Genomic DNA, 18,808 nt, shown 5'->3' on the forward strand with positions numbered 1-18,808 from the left:
GGGCTCCCCCAGCCCCCCAAGCCATTCTCCCAACTGGTGTCAATACCAATTAAAAAAATTTAAGTTTAAATTTTGCTAAAGAAATTGTATCATTCCCTTTGTTGCCTTTCAAGGTGTGGTGGCTTCCTGGCTTACTCTCCCATCACTCAGCCCTGACTCTCCAGACATACCAAACCTTCATTCCTTGGCAGACATGTCAAGTCCTTTTTCACTCTTCACCTAACTATTCTTCATCTGGTGAGGTAATTTCCTTCAGATGTAGCTCCTGTGTCATCTTCTCTGTGAGACTCACCACAGGCAGGATTCGTGGGTCCTACACACTTTACATGTGCCTGTGGTCTAGGTGGCCTGTCATTTATGTAGATCTCCCTTGCCAGAGTGTGGGTTTCCTGATGGCAGGGACAGTGATTTAAGGCTCATTGCATCCCTAGCACCTAGCGTTGTGCCTGGCCAGGTGCTTCATACGTGTGAAAAGAAGGCAGTTCTTATCTCTGCCATCCTAATCACGGGCAGAGATTAAAAATGTGCTACTGGCTCCAGTCTAAATCTGTCCATCTCTTTTTTTGTTTTTCTCCCCATTGAAACAGAATGAAGCAATAAGTAAACTCCTTGGGCGCCTATATTTCCTTGACTCTGGGCCTTACTTCTACCCAAAGCACAACACGTATTTACTTCAGAACACTCAGCAAGCACCGGCAAAGGGGCACGAGCACTGCTCCCTGCAGCTGAGCAGACAGGGGGCACAGCCTGGGCTCTGCCATGAACTGTGTGTGTGTGACCCTGGGTTGCTTGGCCTTCATGGGCCTCAGCTTTCTCACCTACACAGTGGGGATTACAATACAGGTCTTGCAGGGATGCCAACAAGACTACATGAAACAGTAGGGCCTTGACAGAGCGTGGTCAAACATAACCCATAAGCACACTTCTCCCCAAACCACCTCATGACGGATTTGGAACGCAGGGCACAGTGGTGGGGGTGACTGACAAATGGATCAACTGGAAAATTCTTTCCCGCAAGTACCTTTCTCTCCTTGTTTTAATCTTAGATGTGACCATGAATTCTGGCAGATTCTTCTGTGACAAAGTACAAAGACTGTCACCAGGGTCCAAGGACACTGATACCGAGATGAGAGAGCCAACATCCCCTCGATCTAGTATCAGACACATTCCTACAGCCATTGTTCCCCAGGACCTGTGCCAGCTCAGATCTGGTTTCTCTTTTGTTAGGAGCTATTCCTCTCCTCGGCTGACATGCCTGCCAGCACGGCTCTGCGATGGAGGAGCAGCGGGGACTCTACGGGACTGCAGACGCCCCCAGACAGGGCCTCAGACCGCTTCCACCAGCTTTACCTTTTAACTCCCGAGCTTTGGTGTCCAACATCTTCTTTTCTTCCTCATTCTCACTAGGAATTCCTTCATCTTCATCTCTGTTCCTAATACAACCATAACAAAACAGCACATTCTGAAGATGTCAATCAGTGTGACGGCAGCCCAACCATTATGAAACCACAGAGGTACCAGGAGGCGGGGGTGGGCCAGGGTGTGTGACTCACAGGGTGCTGATCGTGTCCTGGATGATCTGAATCCAGCTGTTCCGCTCCTCTTTGGAGCTGGCGTGGACTTCCACCATCTCTGGATCTTTCATCCCCATACTGATTAGGAATAAACCTTTCTCCTCGTGTGCTACCTCTCTTACAATCAGCTTCTTTAGAGAGATCACCGTCGACTTCTGGTCCTGGAAAATGCGGAGAGCGCAGATGTTAAGACATGGATACAACAGTCTAGCTCTTAAGACAACCTCCGTCTAAGGTAAGACTAGATGCCTTTTAAAAGCATATGGCTCACTCACATTTTATCCAACAGAAAAAGATTTCCAAAAAGGAAACGAAAATTTAAGGTTATCAAGGTTCGAGTCCTGTTTTCTGCATGATGAGTCCTTTCCGGTTCGTCACAGAATCTGGTTGGCAATGTTATAAATTGGCAAGATTTGTAATATGTAATGTGTGAGACATACTCCAGTGACAGATTTCTTTTTAGATCAAATGCCAAAGGCTCTCAAAAGGATTATGAGGGAACAAAAAAATAATTGGTGGGGAGGGAGGCGGGCAGAAAATTGCAAGGGTATATAAGGAATGACTCGGAGGCATTTGTCCTGAGCCAATTTTAAGGAGGTGGGAGAGCAGTAATACAGTGTTAACACTCAACACCTACCATCACCGGTTTGAATACTATTAATTACAAACAGCAGAGACAAACAGTTCAGCTTACCAATGATGCAAAGACGTATTTCTGGTCTTTTTCTTGAAGGAAAACTAAAATGTCAGTAAGCAGGACCGCTTGAACCTCTGTAGAGGGGGGAAGGGAAGAGAGAATAATGACCACTGAACGGTGAAGCACCTTCAGGGCACTTCATTAGAGGAAAACTCAGCAACACATCTGCACGGCACATTATTACACTCCTCCAAGGCAAGGGCTTGACATTTCTGCTGGGTCCACATATGGTCATTAGATTGTTAGAGGCATTTTAAAATGGGACCTATCACCAAAGCCTTGTCTTGGGAAGGCTTAAGCACTCAGTGCTGGAAAGATATATCCCACAAGGCAAGATTTTTAAGAATAAATAAGAGTAAAGCTGGAAAACAGGACTTTAACAGATGCTAAATAGCAACACATTCTACAGGTCATAATACTCAGGTCACAGTATTTCTCAACTTCTGATCATAGTAATGGGAAAAAGGCGTGGGACAGCAGACAGGAAGGCGGCCAGAAGGTGATGTACAAGAATATCTCAGTCTAACGAAAGGCAGGCTTCATCCACACGTCCTAGAGGACACGGATGGCTAGACAACACCCACTGCCGTCACAGGTACACGAAGTGCAGTGGCTCCGCTCCCAGCTCCAACACAGCACAGTCAACCTCAACCCCTCTGCACCGTGGAAACAGCCTTCTCTTCTTCTCAATTAAGACAAAACAAAAGCCAAATTAACATCTCTAGCTGGATCCAGCAATCAAAAGAATGCCACAAACTCTTGTTCTAATCCTCTAGGAGTATGAAGTGACATTTCCCATTATTCCCTTAAGGACAAAGTGGGACCTCCCTGGAGGTGAGCCGTCTACTGAGACCTAACAGGTCCCTCTGTACCGCCTTCACTCTGGAAAGGGGAGCCTACAAATCTCTGGGAAAACAACGGGCTGACTTATGCAGCCGCCTCCTGGGTGGGCAGGACCCTCTTGGCCTTTTCTACCACTACTGACAAAACTGGGGTACCCTCTCTGTGTAATTCATTGCAAAGCTAGGAGGAAAAACAGAAGCAAGGATGTCTGATTCCTAGGGTGGTCTAGTTTTTCAGCCTAGACCACAGTAATTTTCCATGCACTACCATTTGTTTTGACAAGTTTTTTTTTTAAACTTTACTTTTAAATAGTTCAGGTGTCTGTCAAAAAAAAAAAAAAAAAGAGCTCTAAAACATAAGTTTCAACTTTATTGATCCTGAAGTTTACGTGATCACGGCATCAGTAGATCACAGAAAAACAATCCTACCCCTTTCAAGGGTTACCCAACACAGGACTGGCTGTTCTTGGCACAAGTCATTTTCACTTGGGGGTGAAAATGACTAAACACCAAACTCTTATCTCCACTGGAGACATTTTAGGCCAGAAAACCTATCGTTCTGCCATTGCTTTGACCACAACATTATTCCAACAGCTGGAATCTATTAGTTTTTATTTTGGGAATGAATAAATAAACTGCTGCGTAAAGAAAATACAGCACTGGCAGCAACTCTAGGAAATCCATCCTTACAAGAGAGGGCAGGTACTTCTCTACCACCAGGCTACCTCCGACACGGCCTCACAGCGGCAGTGAGGCCAGAGCCGTCAACTGTGGTCTCAGGACATCACAGAGCATCAGGGCTGGAAGGAAGGAGCTGCAGGGACCGCACAGTTCAAGTTCATCATGGAGCAGTGAGAGGCACAGCTGGCTGGTGGCAGGAAGGGGTATTTCTTCTCTCTGAGATGAGCCTGCCCGGAGAAGCCCCTCCCGGATCCCTGCGACAATGACCGCCCTCGTCTCGGTCACTGGTACCTCCGCACCCCTGCTGTCCTCTACCCTGCCCCCAGCAGCTGAACTACACACACTCTAACTCACTCACCCCTTTCCTGCTCAGACCCTCCATTCTGAGCCCATTCTTCGCTCACTCCCATTACCAGCATCCCTGTCAGTCCCCTAGTCTGGAGCACACACCCACCCCAACCTGGCCCCTGGCCGATTCTCCAGCCATATTTCCTGCCTCACTCTGCTGCCAGAGACCCCGATTGCCCACCCTTCCCGACGGGCCAGATCCTTCAGCTCCATGCTTCCACGCTTACTCCTCCCTTCTGCCTGGCTCCCTCCTCTTGTCCTCAGTTCACGCCTCTCTATTCTAGCAACCATCATACTGCAGAGCAAGAACCTCTTTACGAGTCTCTTCATTCTGAGCCCAACTTCTAATGCAGGGTGTCCTGCGACATTCACCTTTGAGAGCAGCTGAATGCCTGGGATTTCGTTACTTAGCATGGTGAGACCCTAGCTAAGGAGTCCTGGGAATTCTCCGAGAGCAGCTACCTATAGCATTACTTATACCTCGGCGATGAGAGAAGCACACATTTCACTCACCTGAGTTTTATGTCAGCGGGGCTGACGGCACTGGGCTGCTTTGTGTGCTCAGCTCACCGAGGCCAGGGAGGTGGGCTGGGTATACTCAAGGCTACTGGTGAGGTTAGAGTTACCATATAGGCCCAGAGGATACAGGTTTGATGAAAACAATTATTAAAAACAAACAAACAAACCAGATGTACAGATGAATGAACAAACCTCCTAACATCTTTCACTTGATGGGGCTGATCATTTAAAAGGTAAAAACTAAAATCAAACAGAAAGTGAGTATCTTTTATGATCTGTTTTGCTTAGAGGAAGATAAAAGATGAAAAACAAAGTTTAATAATAAATCTAGTTGCTGTGAGTTAAACTTTCATTTCTCTAAGGTCTCAGGAGCTGAAAATTCCTCTGCCATCTCTTAGAAACGAGGGATGTATTTTTAATCTCAGAGAATCTATGAATTGTGCAACTGATGGTATTTCCCTCCTAACAATTGTTTTGCCAGAAACCCTGACCCCAAATTTGTTGCCCCTCTTTCATAGGGAAAATATGTGTCCCTTAACATATTGCTTTTTTGTATGAATCTTACCCTTTGCTTTGTTCTTTAAAAAAAATTTTTTTTTTCCTTTCCCCTGACTGCATCATTTCCTCGTTCTCTTACTGTATTCTATATGGTTTTATAAGTCATCTCAAACCAGTCTTTTCTGATACAGTATTAAGATCAATTAAATGCCTGCTGCTCCTGTGTGACGTCTGGACATGGGTCCCTGGGAACAAACTGGTGACATCTGGATTCTGCCCGCTGACCTCTGGCAGACGCTTAGACGCTGACGAGAGTGAGCCTCACCTTTCAACCTCCCTGTTGTGCTCTTCAGAAACACGCTCCCGTCCCGCACGAGCTTCTTCCGCTTCAGATCCTCCTTGGCAAACATCTGACCACTCTTCATTCTCATGATCGACTTGCTATCTGTCTTTGTATAAATCTCATTGAGACGGACCTTCTTTTCATAACTCGCCACTTTGCTGTCCACAGCTCCAATCACACCCTTCACCAGGCCCAGGGACTGAGCTAGATCTTCCTGTTCCACTTCACTGTCTGAGAAGGAAAGAATAACTGTCTCTACTGGGCAGAAGGAGGGGCACCCTGCCTTCTTTTTTTTTGTTTTGAGGTAGGCGGGTCTCTCACCGTTGTGGCATCTCCTGCTGCGCGGGCTCAGCGGCCATGGCTCACGGGCCCAGCCGTTCCGCGGCATGTGGGATCTTCCCGGACCGGGGCACGAACCCGCATCCCCTGCATCGGCAGGCGGATTCCCAACCACTGCGCCACCAGGGAAGCCCCAGGACCCTGCCTTCTTGCTCCACATCACTGTCTGCCCTCTGTGGGCATGCTGGCAGAGCAAAGCCAACACGTCGAAGGGCACGTGCCTACCCCTTGCTCTGTCATAGTTTAAATCAAGTTAGATGTTTCAATGATACAGATGACATGCAATTATGTGCCACGTTCTAAAGTGGAAGGAACCCACCATTTTTAGGGAGGGAGAGGAGCAATGAGTTTTTTATTTACGTCTTTGCTTTACCTAATCCTTAATGTAACTGCCCAGGAACAGGATTAGCTAAGAGAGAAACTACTAAGTAGTGATTAAACGAGAAACAGCAGTGATTCTAGCACTTGCAGGTGAGAATCACCTCCCAGTCTAGGGACAAGTGACAAGTTGCTCAGGTCACTGAACTCTCGTTGGGATCACTAAGTGGTTCCTTCCCTTCTTGCTCTCATTCACACTAAGTCTGCTGATATAACACTTTATGTTTTCACTGAAGAAAACTGTCTTTAAGATAAAACACAGGCTCTCTTTTAGACCTTCTCGACATAAAAGAGTTCTTCTACGGGGTCTCCAGTGCTGTTGGACAGACTGGAACAGTCCACTGGCAAACAAGACCGAGTCCAGAGAGAGACGCACCTTTGGTACATTGCAATATTCTTTGGAACAAAACCGGATATTTGGTGATTCGCTGGGTTACAAGCAATATACACTCGGGGATTCCAAGCCTCCGTACGACTGAACTGCTCATCTTCTTCTGCAAGGAAGTAAACTAAGTGTCAGGAACTACCCAAGGGAGAAGGCTCGAGCTAAAACTGACAGTGACACAATGCTCTGGACAACATGGAAATCCCCACCGTTTCACATCAATACCTTCACAAAGGCCTGAAAACGCTTATCCTTGGTATAGAGGTCTTTGAAGTAGTTTACAGACTGGTTGTGCTGCCCACAAAACTTGCCATATGTCTTCTTTAAGCGTTCTGCGTTCTCTCCTGAAAACTGCAGAGGAAAGAGAACAGAGGTTATGCCATAACTCAGGGTGCTAAACTCCTATTACCATTTTGTCCAAAGTTTCCAGTTTACTTGTGAAACCCAAGAGAGCTTCCTCATAACTTCCCCCCAAAGATTAAAAGATTAAAATGGTACAGGAGCTTTGGAAAACAGTTTAGCAGTTCCTCAAAAAGTTAAATAGAGTTACCATATGACCCAGCAATTCCACTCCTAGACATAAAAACATATGTCCACACAAAAACCTGTATATGAATGTTCATAGCAGCATTATTCACAACAGCCCCAGAGTGGAAATAACCCAAGTGTTCATCAGAGGATAAATGGATAATGTATGAATGAAAAAAGCCAATCACAAAGGACAACATACTGCTTTATTTCATTTATATAAAATGTGCAGAATAGGCAAACCCACAGAGAAAGTAGATGAGTGGTTGCCTAGGGCTGGGGAAGTTGGTGGGGGTGATGATGATAAAAACGTTCTACAACGGACCGTGGCGATGGCTGCACAAGAGTCACGGATATATTGAAAACCACTGAACTGTGCACTTTAAATGCGTGGATCACATGGCATATGAATTATATTTCAATAAAGCTGTTACATATATTTAAAAAATAGTAAACACAGAAATATCTATGCACTGTGCACATAAGAAATGCAACATGTGTTTTAACTCCCATTTGTCATAACACAGTAATAAAACAGAGAGACTCACTAGAAGTCTCTCATGAGGTAGCAGTCTCAAAGAAGTCATCCTGATAAGTTAGAAAGGCATCAGAAACGGCCGTCATTACCTAGGGACCTGTTTATCCTACTTACCTCAGGCCAGCAGGCCTAACAATTCTGCTTGGCCCTTACATCGTTTCCAAGCGTGTGCAATCTCAACCGTTCATCCGAAGCTACGTTCATTGTGGGGTAACCGCTGAGTTTCTGTATGTGGTCCACAAGACACGTGCTAAGCATCAATTCCCACTGGACTAACAATCTCTGGAACAACTTGATCCTTACCCCAAAACTTGAAACAACATTCAGGGTAGCCTTTCCTTTTCCCCTTTACCAACAGAGAAGCTGAGGCAGGAGATTTTTAAGTGATCAGCTCCCATCACAAAGCAAGTGCCCTAAAAGGGTGACTCTGGCACTGGCGCTCAGAAGCAACAACTGGACACCATGGGGCTAACATCCTACTAGAGGACATGCACAAATACAAGGAGCTACAAGGTCAGAGGAAGTACCAGTGCAGGTCTGAGGGTGGAGAGGAGGGGCAGAGGGAGAAACATGGAAAATGACAGGAGGATATTTGGGGAGGAAGGGTCCTCCCTTGCAGAGCTGACCGTGCCCACTTTGATGCCCTGACCACCAGTGTGAACGCATTCACTACACTGCATCTGCATTTACTTCACGACGTGCCTATCCTTCACTCCTAGAACATGAGTTCCATGAAGCAGGGGTCTACATTATACTTACCTTTGTGGTTCCACATGGTATTGAGTAAATCCCCAGTAAATACTTGAAAAATGAATGAATGAAGGCACCAATGAATTAATAGGGCGAGGGGTACAGACTCAAGCATACAACGAAAGGACAATATTTCCAATTCTCAGGCAAATGTTCCAGCAAGTAAGCCTCTGCTTCCACAATGAGGCAGAGACTTGCCGGTGAGAAAGAGCTAGTCACATGTGATGTGATGCCCCTCTGCCTATAAAGGTTATACTAGCATTATTCTTCTTTCAAAAAGAATGTGTTAAAAAAGAAACATTTAGAAACTGCCTATGACATATACATCTGAAAGTATCAAAACAATTTTTAGCTAAATTGCTTTTGACGTAGGATTGAAACCATACCATACCTTGATGAAAATATTAGCAAGAAATACTTTATGAATTATTTTACAGATGGTTTCTTAGTCAAGTTTTTAGTCTCAGGTGGTTTTTAGATAAATGAGCCTTTTGATTTGAGGCACAGGTTGAAGTTGAGACTTCCAAAAAATATTTTTTGATCCCTTAAACTATAGTATCTCTGATGTTGGTACAGACTCTGAGGAAGAAAAACTGGCTTTTACTGCATATCTACCATGTATGCTGGGTACTTTATATATACATTACCTCTTAAATTTTAAAATAGCATTAAAAGAGAAAATCTACTGTCCTCAATTACAGAAAAAGAAACTGAGGGTCGGAGAGATGCAACCACTTGCCTAAGCTCACAGAGATCGTGAGCAGTCCAGCTGGGACGTGAACGCACGGCTACGGGGCCCCCAGTGCGTGTGAGAGGCACCAGGCACCAGCCCGCTGCTCACCTGGTGCACAAGCACATCCCCAATCCTCTTGATGAGAAAATTCTTTTCACTTTTATCCACCAGAGAGTCCTTCTTCCGCTCCAGGATCCTCTGAAGGAACTGGCTATGGATACTGATCAGCTCATCCAAACAGGGGAAGAGCTTCTCCACCATCTGCTGCTCAAAGAGCAGGTCGGCCGTCATGCCCCGGCTGTACACGTCGCTCATGATCTTGAGTGTGCGGAGGTGGTGGAACTCCGTCTGCATCAGCTCTGGGGGAGGGACAAGGCTCAGTGGTCAGGAATGCTCTCCTCGAGGATTCTCCTGCAAAGTGTGTCTGCTGCTACTAAGAGCCCAATTTTGTCTTAAGGCTATTTACAGCCCAATTTAAACTTTAAAACTGAGTCAACAGCTGTCTTTTCCCTAAAGTGTTTTCATCGTATTCCTCGATTTCTCACGGGACCTCACGTTATTTTCTGACAGGTGTACTGGATTCCATCACTCTTAAGTGGTGGTTTCCAAAGTGGTCTTCACTGGGATTCAAGACCTTTCATAATTTACTACGTTCCTAGTTCCCAGAAATGACTTGTGTTTAGTCTGTTTTCTACTGTAGCTGAGGAATTAAACTGTACTGTCACAAGAGATCTCTTTTTAGGACTATTGCATAAATAAGCACTCATATTAAATAAAATGTCCAATAAAATTAAAGAATATAATTTTACAGAGAGAGTAAAGGAGAGAAATAAGATGTCTCTATACCTCAAAGTTTTCAAAAGAAAATCTTTGAGATGCTACATACTTGAAAATTGACTTGATATAGCCCAATAACTCCCCTCATAAACAATGCCAGACAATGCAAATCAAATATTAGCAGAGCACATGAAGAGTCTCACCATAAATCACTTCTTGCCGTTTGACCACATCTTTCTTTTGCTGTTTCAGAAACTTGCTGTCCACTATCTGACTCCAGGATTCTGCTTCCAGCTGTTTGGACTCAATCTCAAAGTCTCCCATTAGCTGCCCTTCATTCAGGTCTGTACCTACTCCTCAAAATACAAAAAAAATCAATATCAGAATCCTGCGTCTGTGACCTCTAAAAAAAAAAACCTCTGCTGGACGTTCCTCATGGGGATAATTTTATGAGACGTAAACACTCTACACTAATACAGGGATGTCATTAGAATATATATTCTATTAGAAAAGATCATTTTCTGTTCCGGAGTGACGTACTCTATATTCAAGACTTCGGTTAAGGGTGATAAATGTCACATAAATCAAAGGTAATTAAGACATATCAGGGTCCTGGTGACTTTACTTGTTTAAGAGAGTAGGCTTACAGCTGTGCCAAGAGAGCTAGAACTGAACGTGTACGAAAGTCTAGGGGAAGAAGAAGCGTTTGAACCAGAGTCTGACCACATTAAAATCAATGACATCCTTCAGTGGACAACCATCTAACAACAGGATAAGTGGGTTTACCAACTCATTATAAAGCATGTGATGCTTTACAGACAGTCCAGAGAAGTTTCACAGGAGTAAGGAAGAGGCAGGAGATGCGTTAGTGCTTGCATTCTAGGAGATGGCACAAAGTCTCTGCAGACGCACACAATACACGCCGTGGCTTCCCCTTACCCTCATCAGTAAGGGACTCTGTTGACTCATTGACCTTGCTGATTTTATTTAGTGAGTCTGTTGAATGAGACAGGAATTTCCAGGTGTTTGATATGTTCTCATCATTGCCAACTCTGTGGGAAAAAGGAAACATACTGTCAGATACATTCTGAGAAGCCATAGTTTCCGGTCTTAAGTGAAGATCTGAAGAACTATAAAATGACAGCTGGCTGCAAGTATTACAATGATGGAAGACAAATTACTTATGGCAGGTACCCAGCAATATGCAACACAAACTATTAAGGAAGGTTGGAGGCATTTAACATCACTGCAAGTATGAACTTTTTGAGCCTTGGGTTTTTTTAACGATAGGTAGCAAGGAGAATGCTCTTCCTTCAAACTGCATACACATTATATAAGAAATTTTTCTGTTGGAAACTCATGTCTAACCACTACACTTTTTCCCTGCGTTCCCTAAATAACTATAGACCAAGCACTTATATTAAACCATATTCTTCGAACCTTTCTTGACCCCAACTCACCAGCTAGCACATTAGGCACCCAGAAGATGATGTTTGTGGTACAACACAAAAGTAAGCCAGAGTCATTTAAATCTCAATTTGATTTAAAGGCCAACTTTTCAAAGTCATAATATAAACTCATTTGGATAACATAAGAACTTGGAAAAGAAAGCCTTTGGTTAATTACAACAGAAAGACAAAACAATATAAAAATACCTGAAACTTTTTGTTTTTAAGGAGGAGGAAACATTAGCCAGCACAGAGGTTATAGGAAACACAGACAAAAGGAAATTTGCATCCTTCAGTTGGGAATTTTCCTCCAGCCTAGGTTAAGAGAGCTGCAAGAGATGTTTTGAGTCCTACATTTGAGATGACTTCTTTACTGGATGGGAAGGCAGGCATCTTGCCCCAAACAGCCAGCAACATCGTAATCGGCCCTGTGCTAATTACAGACAGCCGAGGGCTGAACAATCAGGGGCCACAGCAACTTCTGGAGGGACCACAAAAGGAACTCAGTGCAGATGAGGGACGGGGAACCTACTGTCGTACCTGGCCCATTATTCACTCCCATGACTTAAGAGTCAAGAGGCGAGTTAAAAAAAGAAAAGAAAAGCAAAAAGCGAAACAAAGCAAAGTTACCCCCTCCCGCCAGGTTCATCTGCCCAACAGAAAAGACCAACAGACATATGAAAATACAAGTGATTGAAACCAAACATTCAGAATTAAATCTTTTTTCCGATTCCCACTTCTTATTTTGATCTGAAAATCATCCTTTTAGAAGGCAGGTTCTTTAAAAGCAGGGCTGATCATGTATAAAAGCAGAGGACAACTAGCCTAAAAATGGTGTTTAAAGGGGATCCTTGCTACAAAATGGCGATCATGATGGTGCATCAAAGTGTAATCCTCACCCCACTCATCTGTAGCACTAACCCATTACGTTATACATTTCTTTCTAAAACAATCTTTCTGTCAAATGGTATAAATTATTATGCTCTGTCACCTAGATGTCAACTGTGCTAGCTTTACATTCCCACTCACCCAGCAATGTTCTGAATGGAGACACTTTTGGAGAGCGACACACTCTGCTGGGACCGTCTGTTAGCAAACATGGGGACGGCAGTGGTTTCATCGGCCAGGAGGACTGCAGACCGAGGGCGCTCCTTGGGCTGGGAGGCTGTAAAGAAGGAAAGGACACCAAATGAAGTATCACCGACACATGCCCACCAGCACTGACTCACCTGATGAATGCCAAATAGAAACAAACTGCTTTAAAAGAGATTTACCCTGGGAGTGTAAATAGGTACAAAAACCCTATGGAAGACAACTTGGCAATAGCTGTTGAAACGGTAAATGCCTATATCTTTGACCCAGTAATTCCATTTAGGATATGTTTATTCTACAAGATTTACTTGTTTATATTTGAAATGACGTATGTCCAAAGTTATTCAATGCAAAGTTTGGTAAAAGCAAAATGAGTATCAAAAGAAGATCAGTTAATAAATCATGGTACAGCCTACATGGGAATACTATGAAGCTTTTAAAAAAAATGAGGACACTCTCCATGAACTTACACAGATCGGCAGATAACACATTAAGGGGGAAAAAAATCAAGGTGCAGAATAAAGTGCACAACAGACTACCTTTTATGTTTTAAAAACATAATTAATAATCCAAATTGGTATTTGCTTTATTTTAATAAAGAAACTTAAGGAAGATAAATATAAAACTAAGAAAAGTGGTTTACCTGTGGGGTGTGATGGCAATGAGGCAATGAGGATAAAGAATCGTGTGAAAGTATCATATATTTAAAAATTTAAACTAATTCAAAGTAAGAGAAAAGGAGACCGAAAGAATTTTAAGGATAAAAGGAGCCTCAGAGATAACTGAGGCTGGTGTTCTTTGGGAGGACCTACCAAGAAACGTGTCAGGGGCTGGTTAGATACGCAAATTCCCAGCCCTCCTCGTTCTGTGCGGGTGGGACCTGGGAGCCTACACATTTACCAGCTCCCCAAGAGACTCTTCTGTACAATGTCTGAGAACACAGGTTTTGACCAATTCCTTTAATTTACAGATGAGGAAAATGCAACATGTGTTTGATGTCACATAGCTAATTTGTCCTCATCCTGCATATTTCTCTTGAACTTGACCAAAGAAGAAACTGGAGGTCTAATTTCATGCAAAAGTAGTCACACTGCCATCTGGGTAGCAAATTATTTCTCCTTGGTAGCTAACTAAACTGCTGCATTACCTGTCCATCCCCAGGAGCATCAGGAGCTGAAGGAAATAAGACTGGGGCAGTTGTTATGGCTTCACAGTATTACAGGATGTTTCTGACTTAATAAAATTAATAAAACCATTAATTTCCAATTCAAATTCTATTTAGAAGAAGGTGATATAATAAACACCAGAAACATGCTACCCTATAACACGACCAGACCCTTCCTGCAGGAAGCACACAGGAAACTAGGAGATGTGGGTCCCACAGCAACAGGGAAGAAGGGCAACTGGCAGGGAAGAGAACATGCTCAAGTGTTCAAGAGCCTGGAGCACATCCTCAGTGTCTCAGAAAGGAAGCTGCTGAGCAGATAAAATCTGATGGAGGAAGAAACACCGGTTCTTGAAGAACAGTAGGATGTGGGTAAGTCAGCAGAAAAAGAGGACATTCTGATGAGGAGAACTGCATGAAGGAAGGCAGAAACACTCTATTAATGTGAAAGGGAGATAACAAGCAGAAGAGGAAGTAAGTAGAGGGGTGTATATAAGGGATCAGTGAAACGGCCTGAGAAGCAGAACGATGTCACGTCATGCAGAGCCCTGAAAATTATAAAGAACAACCTGCATCTAAAAGGCAGCGTAGGGGGGTGCAAACAACAACTTTCCCTTGTTGAAACCAATCCACTGCACTCAGGGAAGTTGCTAACTACTCTCTGAGCCTCAGCATCCTTATTTGTGATGGTGATGGTAGTGGTGAAAGCAAACACTGAAGGAGGCCTCTCACCAAGTACTTCATTGGTGTGATCTCACTTAAACCCGATGACCACCGGCTGATACTATTACCATCCTTTCACAGAGGAGGAAAATGACGTACAGGGGATTTAGTAAATGTCCGAGGTTACACGGCTGTTAAGTGGGATGCTGGGACTCAAACCCATCCAACTTGAATCCACAAGCTGTACTCTTACCGCTACGTTACCTCAGGAATCAAAAGGGGAAAACGGGAATAAGAATACACGTGGGGGTCAGACATAATAGGTATTTTTTGGGAAAAATGCTATTTTATCTGATTTGAAAGAAAAAAAAGGTTTCTGAAATAAGGGATAATGTCACAGAACAAAAGTTTAAGGAAGATTAGACTTGTAAAAGGTGTTGGAATGGGTTGGATCACTGGTTAAAGTGGGTGACAGTCTGGCACAACTTTTCTTCTAGGAATCCACATGCAAAGACGGGCAATAATTGGACTTCTAGCTAAAGGGACTCCACACCCTCCTGGTGGCACAGTCTCTACAGCCATTCCGGGGCCATCTGGAAGCACTCAGAGCCGTCGGGCACAGAGCAGTGGTCCTCAAGCTCGAGTGTGTGCATCACCATCACCTGGAGCAGCTACTAAAACACAGATCACTGGGCTCCGCCTCTGGAATCTCTGAGGTAGTAGGTCTGGGTAGGGCCCAAGAATTGGCACTCCTAATTGATCCAGGATCTACACTTTGAAAACACGGCCTGAGGGTAAGTTTCACATGGGCTCCCATAGAGCAAATTTAGGTGATATTCATTACTGCATCTTTATGGCAGGAGTTGGAAACAACTCAGACAACTGTCTTTGGGGGAACTGATAATTAAAATGTGGTATATATTTATGAAAGAACACATGCAGCGATCTGAGACAACAGCTTACATATAGTAACACGCATAGATCTCAAAACCATATTGAGTGGAAAAAAACCCAGCAGAATGGATAAGCAAGTCATATCATCTAATTTAAATTTAACGCACAAAATCATAAGTGATATTTCCAGAGGTACACATATGTCTAAAGATACGGCAGATCAGAGAGGTTTACATTAAATATACTGCAGTGCGTGCTGAGGAAGGGGAAGGAATGAGATAGGGAATGAAGAATGAAAAGGGGAAAATATTAAGTAAAACCAAAGTGAAGCTTTGCACAGACTGGAGAAGACAGGTTGATGTGAATGGGAGAGGTGTGAGTTACCCAATTTGTGTACCACTGAAGTCCTTGGGGAAAAAAAGAACTATTTTCGTAACTCCACAGTTTGTCAAGAAGTTTAAGAAGCAAGATCTCATTTGATGCAACTGTAACGCTGCTAAAAGCAAGTTTCACTGTCGACTCACGCAAGAGAAATTTCAAGACACACAGGGCTAAGGTGCTGCCTTTTAAGCTAAGACACACACTATTCTAGAATCTTCCAGAGAGTTTGATGGTAGAATGGTAGAGTTTGATGGTAAGCTTTTGGTCAATGAAACTGCAGCCTTCTCTAAGTATTCAAAATAGGTATTCAAATCTTGCTTAAGAATAACAAATAAATACTACAGAAGTATGGGTAAGTCCTGAACCAGAGAGGCGAAGAGGAATCATGAGAGGTGGGCTGAGCTACTTACACTTGTTTCTCATAATGACCGTGGGCAGCGAAGATGTGTCATGTGCTTGAAGGCTCCCTTTGGGCTGCTGAAAGGAAAAGAAAGCCTGAGTGAACACTGCATTTACAATTTATCTTCTGTCAAGTTTCAAGTTTCTGCTCCTACTTCCCCGCTCTGTTCCTGCCAACGGTCCCCAGCACCCTAGGCCTAGCTACAGCCACCCACTCTGGCTCTCCTCTGAACCCGCCAAGCGCTCTGATCCTGCAAATGCCGTCTCTTCTGCCTGGAATGCTCTCTTCACCGTCACAGGCATGGCATTCTTCTATTTGAAGATAATCCCTCCTTGGTAGAGCCGTCTGTTAGCTTCTTTCTTCTCCTCACCCGAGGCAGGGACTGGCACCCCTCAGGATCCTGCATGTGCCCCCGCCTAGCTTTTTCCTTACTTATGGTCATCGTCTGCTTGTCCATCTTCCCCACCAGAATGCTGGCTCCTTTAAGAGCGGCATCTGTGCCCTTTTCGTTTCTATTTCTCCAGTGACTCGCATTTATAAGGTGTAAAATAATTCTTAGGTAAAGTGCTAATTTTAAGACCTTTGTTGTAGCATGGAACAGAGACACTGTGAGAAATTACCGACTGAAGCAATTAGTCTGAGATAAATCATTAGTGAAAAAGGGTCCATTTAAAATGAAACTCCCCCTTTCAGGTTACATTCTTTTCCATGGGATATGCTGTATCCCTATCATTCTTCTTCTCTATAGCACATTCACAGTAACAGCAGTCTTACCAGAGATCACAAACTCAAATGCCTGTGGGGTCAGGCAGGTAACAAAGGACAGAGGAGAGTTGGAGGAGGGGGGGAGTGGCAGTCTGGGGCTTGTACATCTTGTCTAGAGGAGGCGGCAGCCACTCAGCCCCAGTGGATTACCACCCACCACCCACCTCTCTAACATTTAAGGAACTACAGGCCAGATACTGTTCTACGTGCTTAGGAGCTATCGATGGATCAAACAGTCCTGACTTCAGACTGCCTGGCAAGTTTAGTGCTTACATTCTAGTGGGGGGAAGGTACAGATCATAAAAAGTAAATGTAATACAATAATACATACAGTGTGTTAAGTAGACCCTAAGAAGGTGGTAAGTACTATGGAAAAAAAAGAAAAAGAGCAAGGTGGGAATTGGGAATGCTGGGTAAGGGGAAATACCAGGGCTGTGAGATCTTCCATCTCTTCAGGAGAAATCAGAAATCCAAATTGGTGTGAAATACGATTTTTCAATAGATACACTAACTCAAATAAAAAAAATTACTCCATGAGCCAAACAAAATTTAGGTCCATGGACTGAATAAGATCTGGGGTACAGAGGTCTGTCATCTTTACACTAGAGTTCCGTGCTTCTCCAAGTGTGGTCCTCAGACTAGCAGTATTAGCATCATCTGGGAACTTATTAGAAAGGCAAGTTCCTGGCCCCTCCCCACCCGCCAAATTGGAAACTCTGGGAGTGGGGCCCAGTGTCGTCTTATAACAAGCCCCCAAGGTGATTCTAATGCACACTCCAGTTGGAGGCCACTGCACTAGATAAATGCGTTTGGTTACTGGAAGCACACAGCATGCTGAGCATTTGTGTAGATGGAGCTGGAGAGCACTCTTCTGACAAGGAACAAAGACATTCATGAGTGACTACAACACTGAAAACCACACAGGCCGCCTAAACGCCCATCTGCCCCCAGCCCCATACTCTTCCTTAAGGGCTCTGATATGCAGTGCCTGTTACCACACAGCTGCATACTCAGAGCACGTACCATCACACACTTCCTGCTCCTGTCATGTGATCCACACAAGCCTGTGGAGAAAAGTGCTGCCACACAGGCCCGTTTAACCCTGACACTCCCCAGCCCATCAGCATGTCAGAGCCCCTGATTTCCACCTGCTGCCCTCATGGTCCTGAAGAAGGAAGCCAGGCGTGTGAAAGGCAGAGGAGGTCTGCAGACACAGTTAAGAAGAAAACCACTTCAACGGCGACACACATTAAAATCACAGAGAAATGTGCATTTAACATGGAGCAGTTCTGAAAGCATTTTACCTTCCAAAAGCCACAAATTCCCGAGTGTGTTAAGAAGAGAAAAATCATTTTTGGTTATTTGAGTCTCAAAGTAGTCATTTCATCAAAATGATGAAAATAAACAAAAACTACAACCCCAAATCTCCCAACTCTGAAGATTTTATTGGTTTAGCCAGAAATGTCTTACCTTCATTTTGACCTTTGCACAGGAGGCCAGACATTCTCTACAGCCTTTGTGGACAAAAGCACCACAATCTGAAAAGAGAGCAAAACCCCAGGTGACATTAATACACAGCAAACAGATCCCCCAGACTGATTTTCCATTGCCACAGCAACCGACAGACTGCCAGGTGAAGTCGCTCACACGTCAGAACGTGACTAGCCGAAATTACAGATTGCAGCCCTCTTCTAGGAAGCAGGCATGCGATGTCATTTGGAGGAGGAGAAACAAGAGCAGATGTGATTTCTGATTAATAAAAACTAGAAATCTGAAACTTCTCGGGCAGGAAGCTGAGAGGCTACAAAACTAAAAGTGAAAGCATCTGCTGTCAATATGTAGGTCTAAGTCACAAATAAGACATAAATGGTATGTATTTACATATATAGACATTTACATATACCTTGAGTAACACCCACAAATAATACATAAATACAGCCCCTTAACAGGGGCTGTGAAATCTGTAATGGCTGTGTCAAAGGTGGAATGTGAATCTGAAAATCTACCTGTTTATGACCTTCGACTTGCAAACCTAACTACCCTGAACTTTTTGCAACACCCCGAGCGAGT

The 18,808-nt window shown here is 44.0% G+C and overlaps 1 protein-coding gene across 9 annotated transcripts in view; it reads right to left on the reverse strand.

The window, feature by feature from the left end:
* The window catches only part of AKAP13 (A-kinase anchoring protein 13), a 337,951-nt gene that overhangs the window by 12,499 nt on the left and 306,644 nt on the right, over positions 1-18,808 (reverse strand). For 6 of the 9 annotated variants that reach the window (XM_060005469.1, XM_060005472.1, XM_060005471.1 and 3 more), the window contains 12 exons: positions 18,209-18,276; positions 15,984-16,050; positions 12,408-12,543; positions 10,870-10,982; positions 10,134-10,286; positions 9,262-9,512; positions 6,830-6,955; positions 6,596-6,713; positions 5,485-5,733; positions 2,269-2,345; positions 1,554-1,735; positions 1,351-1,433 (listed from right to left, as the gene is read on the reverse strand). In XM_060005469.1, coding sequence (XP_059861452.1) covers positions 1,351-1,433; positions 1,554-1,735; positions 2,269-2,345; positions 5,485-5,733; positions 6,596-6,713; positions 6,830-6,955; positions 9,262-9,512; positions 10,134-10,286; positions 10,870-10,982; positions 12,408-12,543; positions 15,984-16,050; positions 18,209-18,276 — 1,623 coding nt within the window. The remainder of the gene's footprint in view (positions 1-1,350; positions 1,434-1,553; positions 1,736-2,268; positions 2,346-5,484; positions 5,734-6,595; positions 6,714-6,829; positions 6,956-9,261; positions 9,513-10,133; positions 10,287-10,869; positions 10,983-12,407; positions 12,544-15,983; positions 16,051-18,208; positions 18,277-18,808) is intronic. The other 3 variants (XM_060005473.1, XM_060005468.1, XM_060005467.1) reach the window with 2 other exon arrangements.

This window comes from Delphinus delphis, chromosome 2 (genome assembly GCF_949987515.2).
Source record: "Delphinus delphis chromosome 2, mDelDel1.2, whole genome shotgun sequence".
Classification (NCBI taxonomy): domain Eukaryota; kingdom Metazoa; phylum Chordata; class Mammalia; order Artiodactyla; family Delphinidae; genus Delphinus; species Delphinus delphis.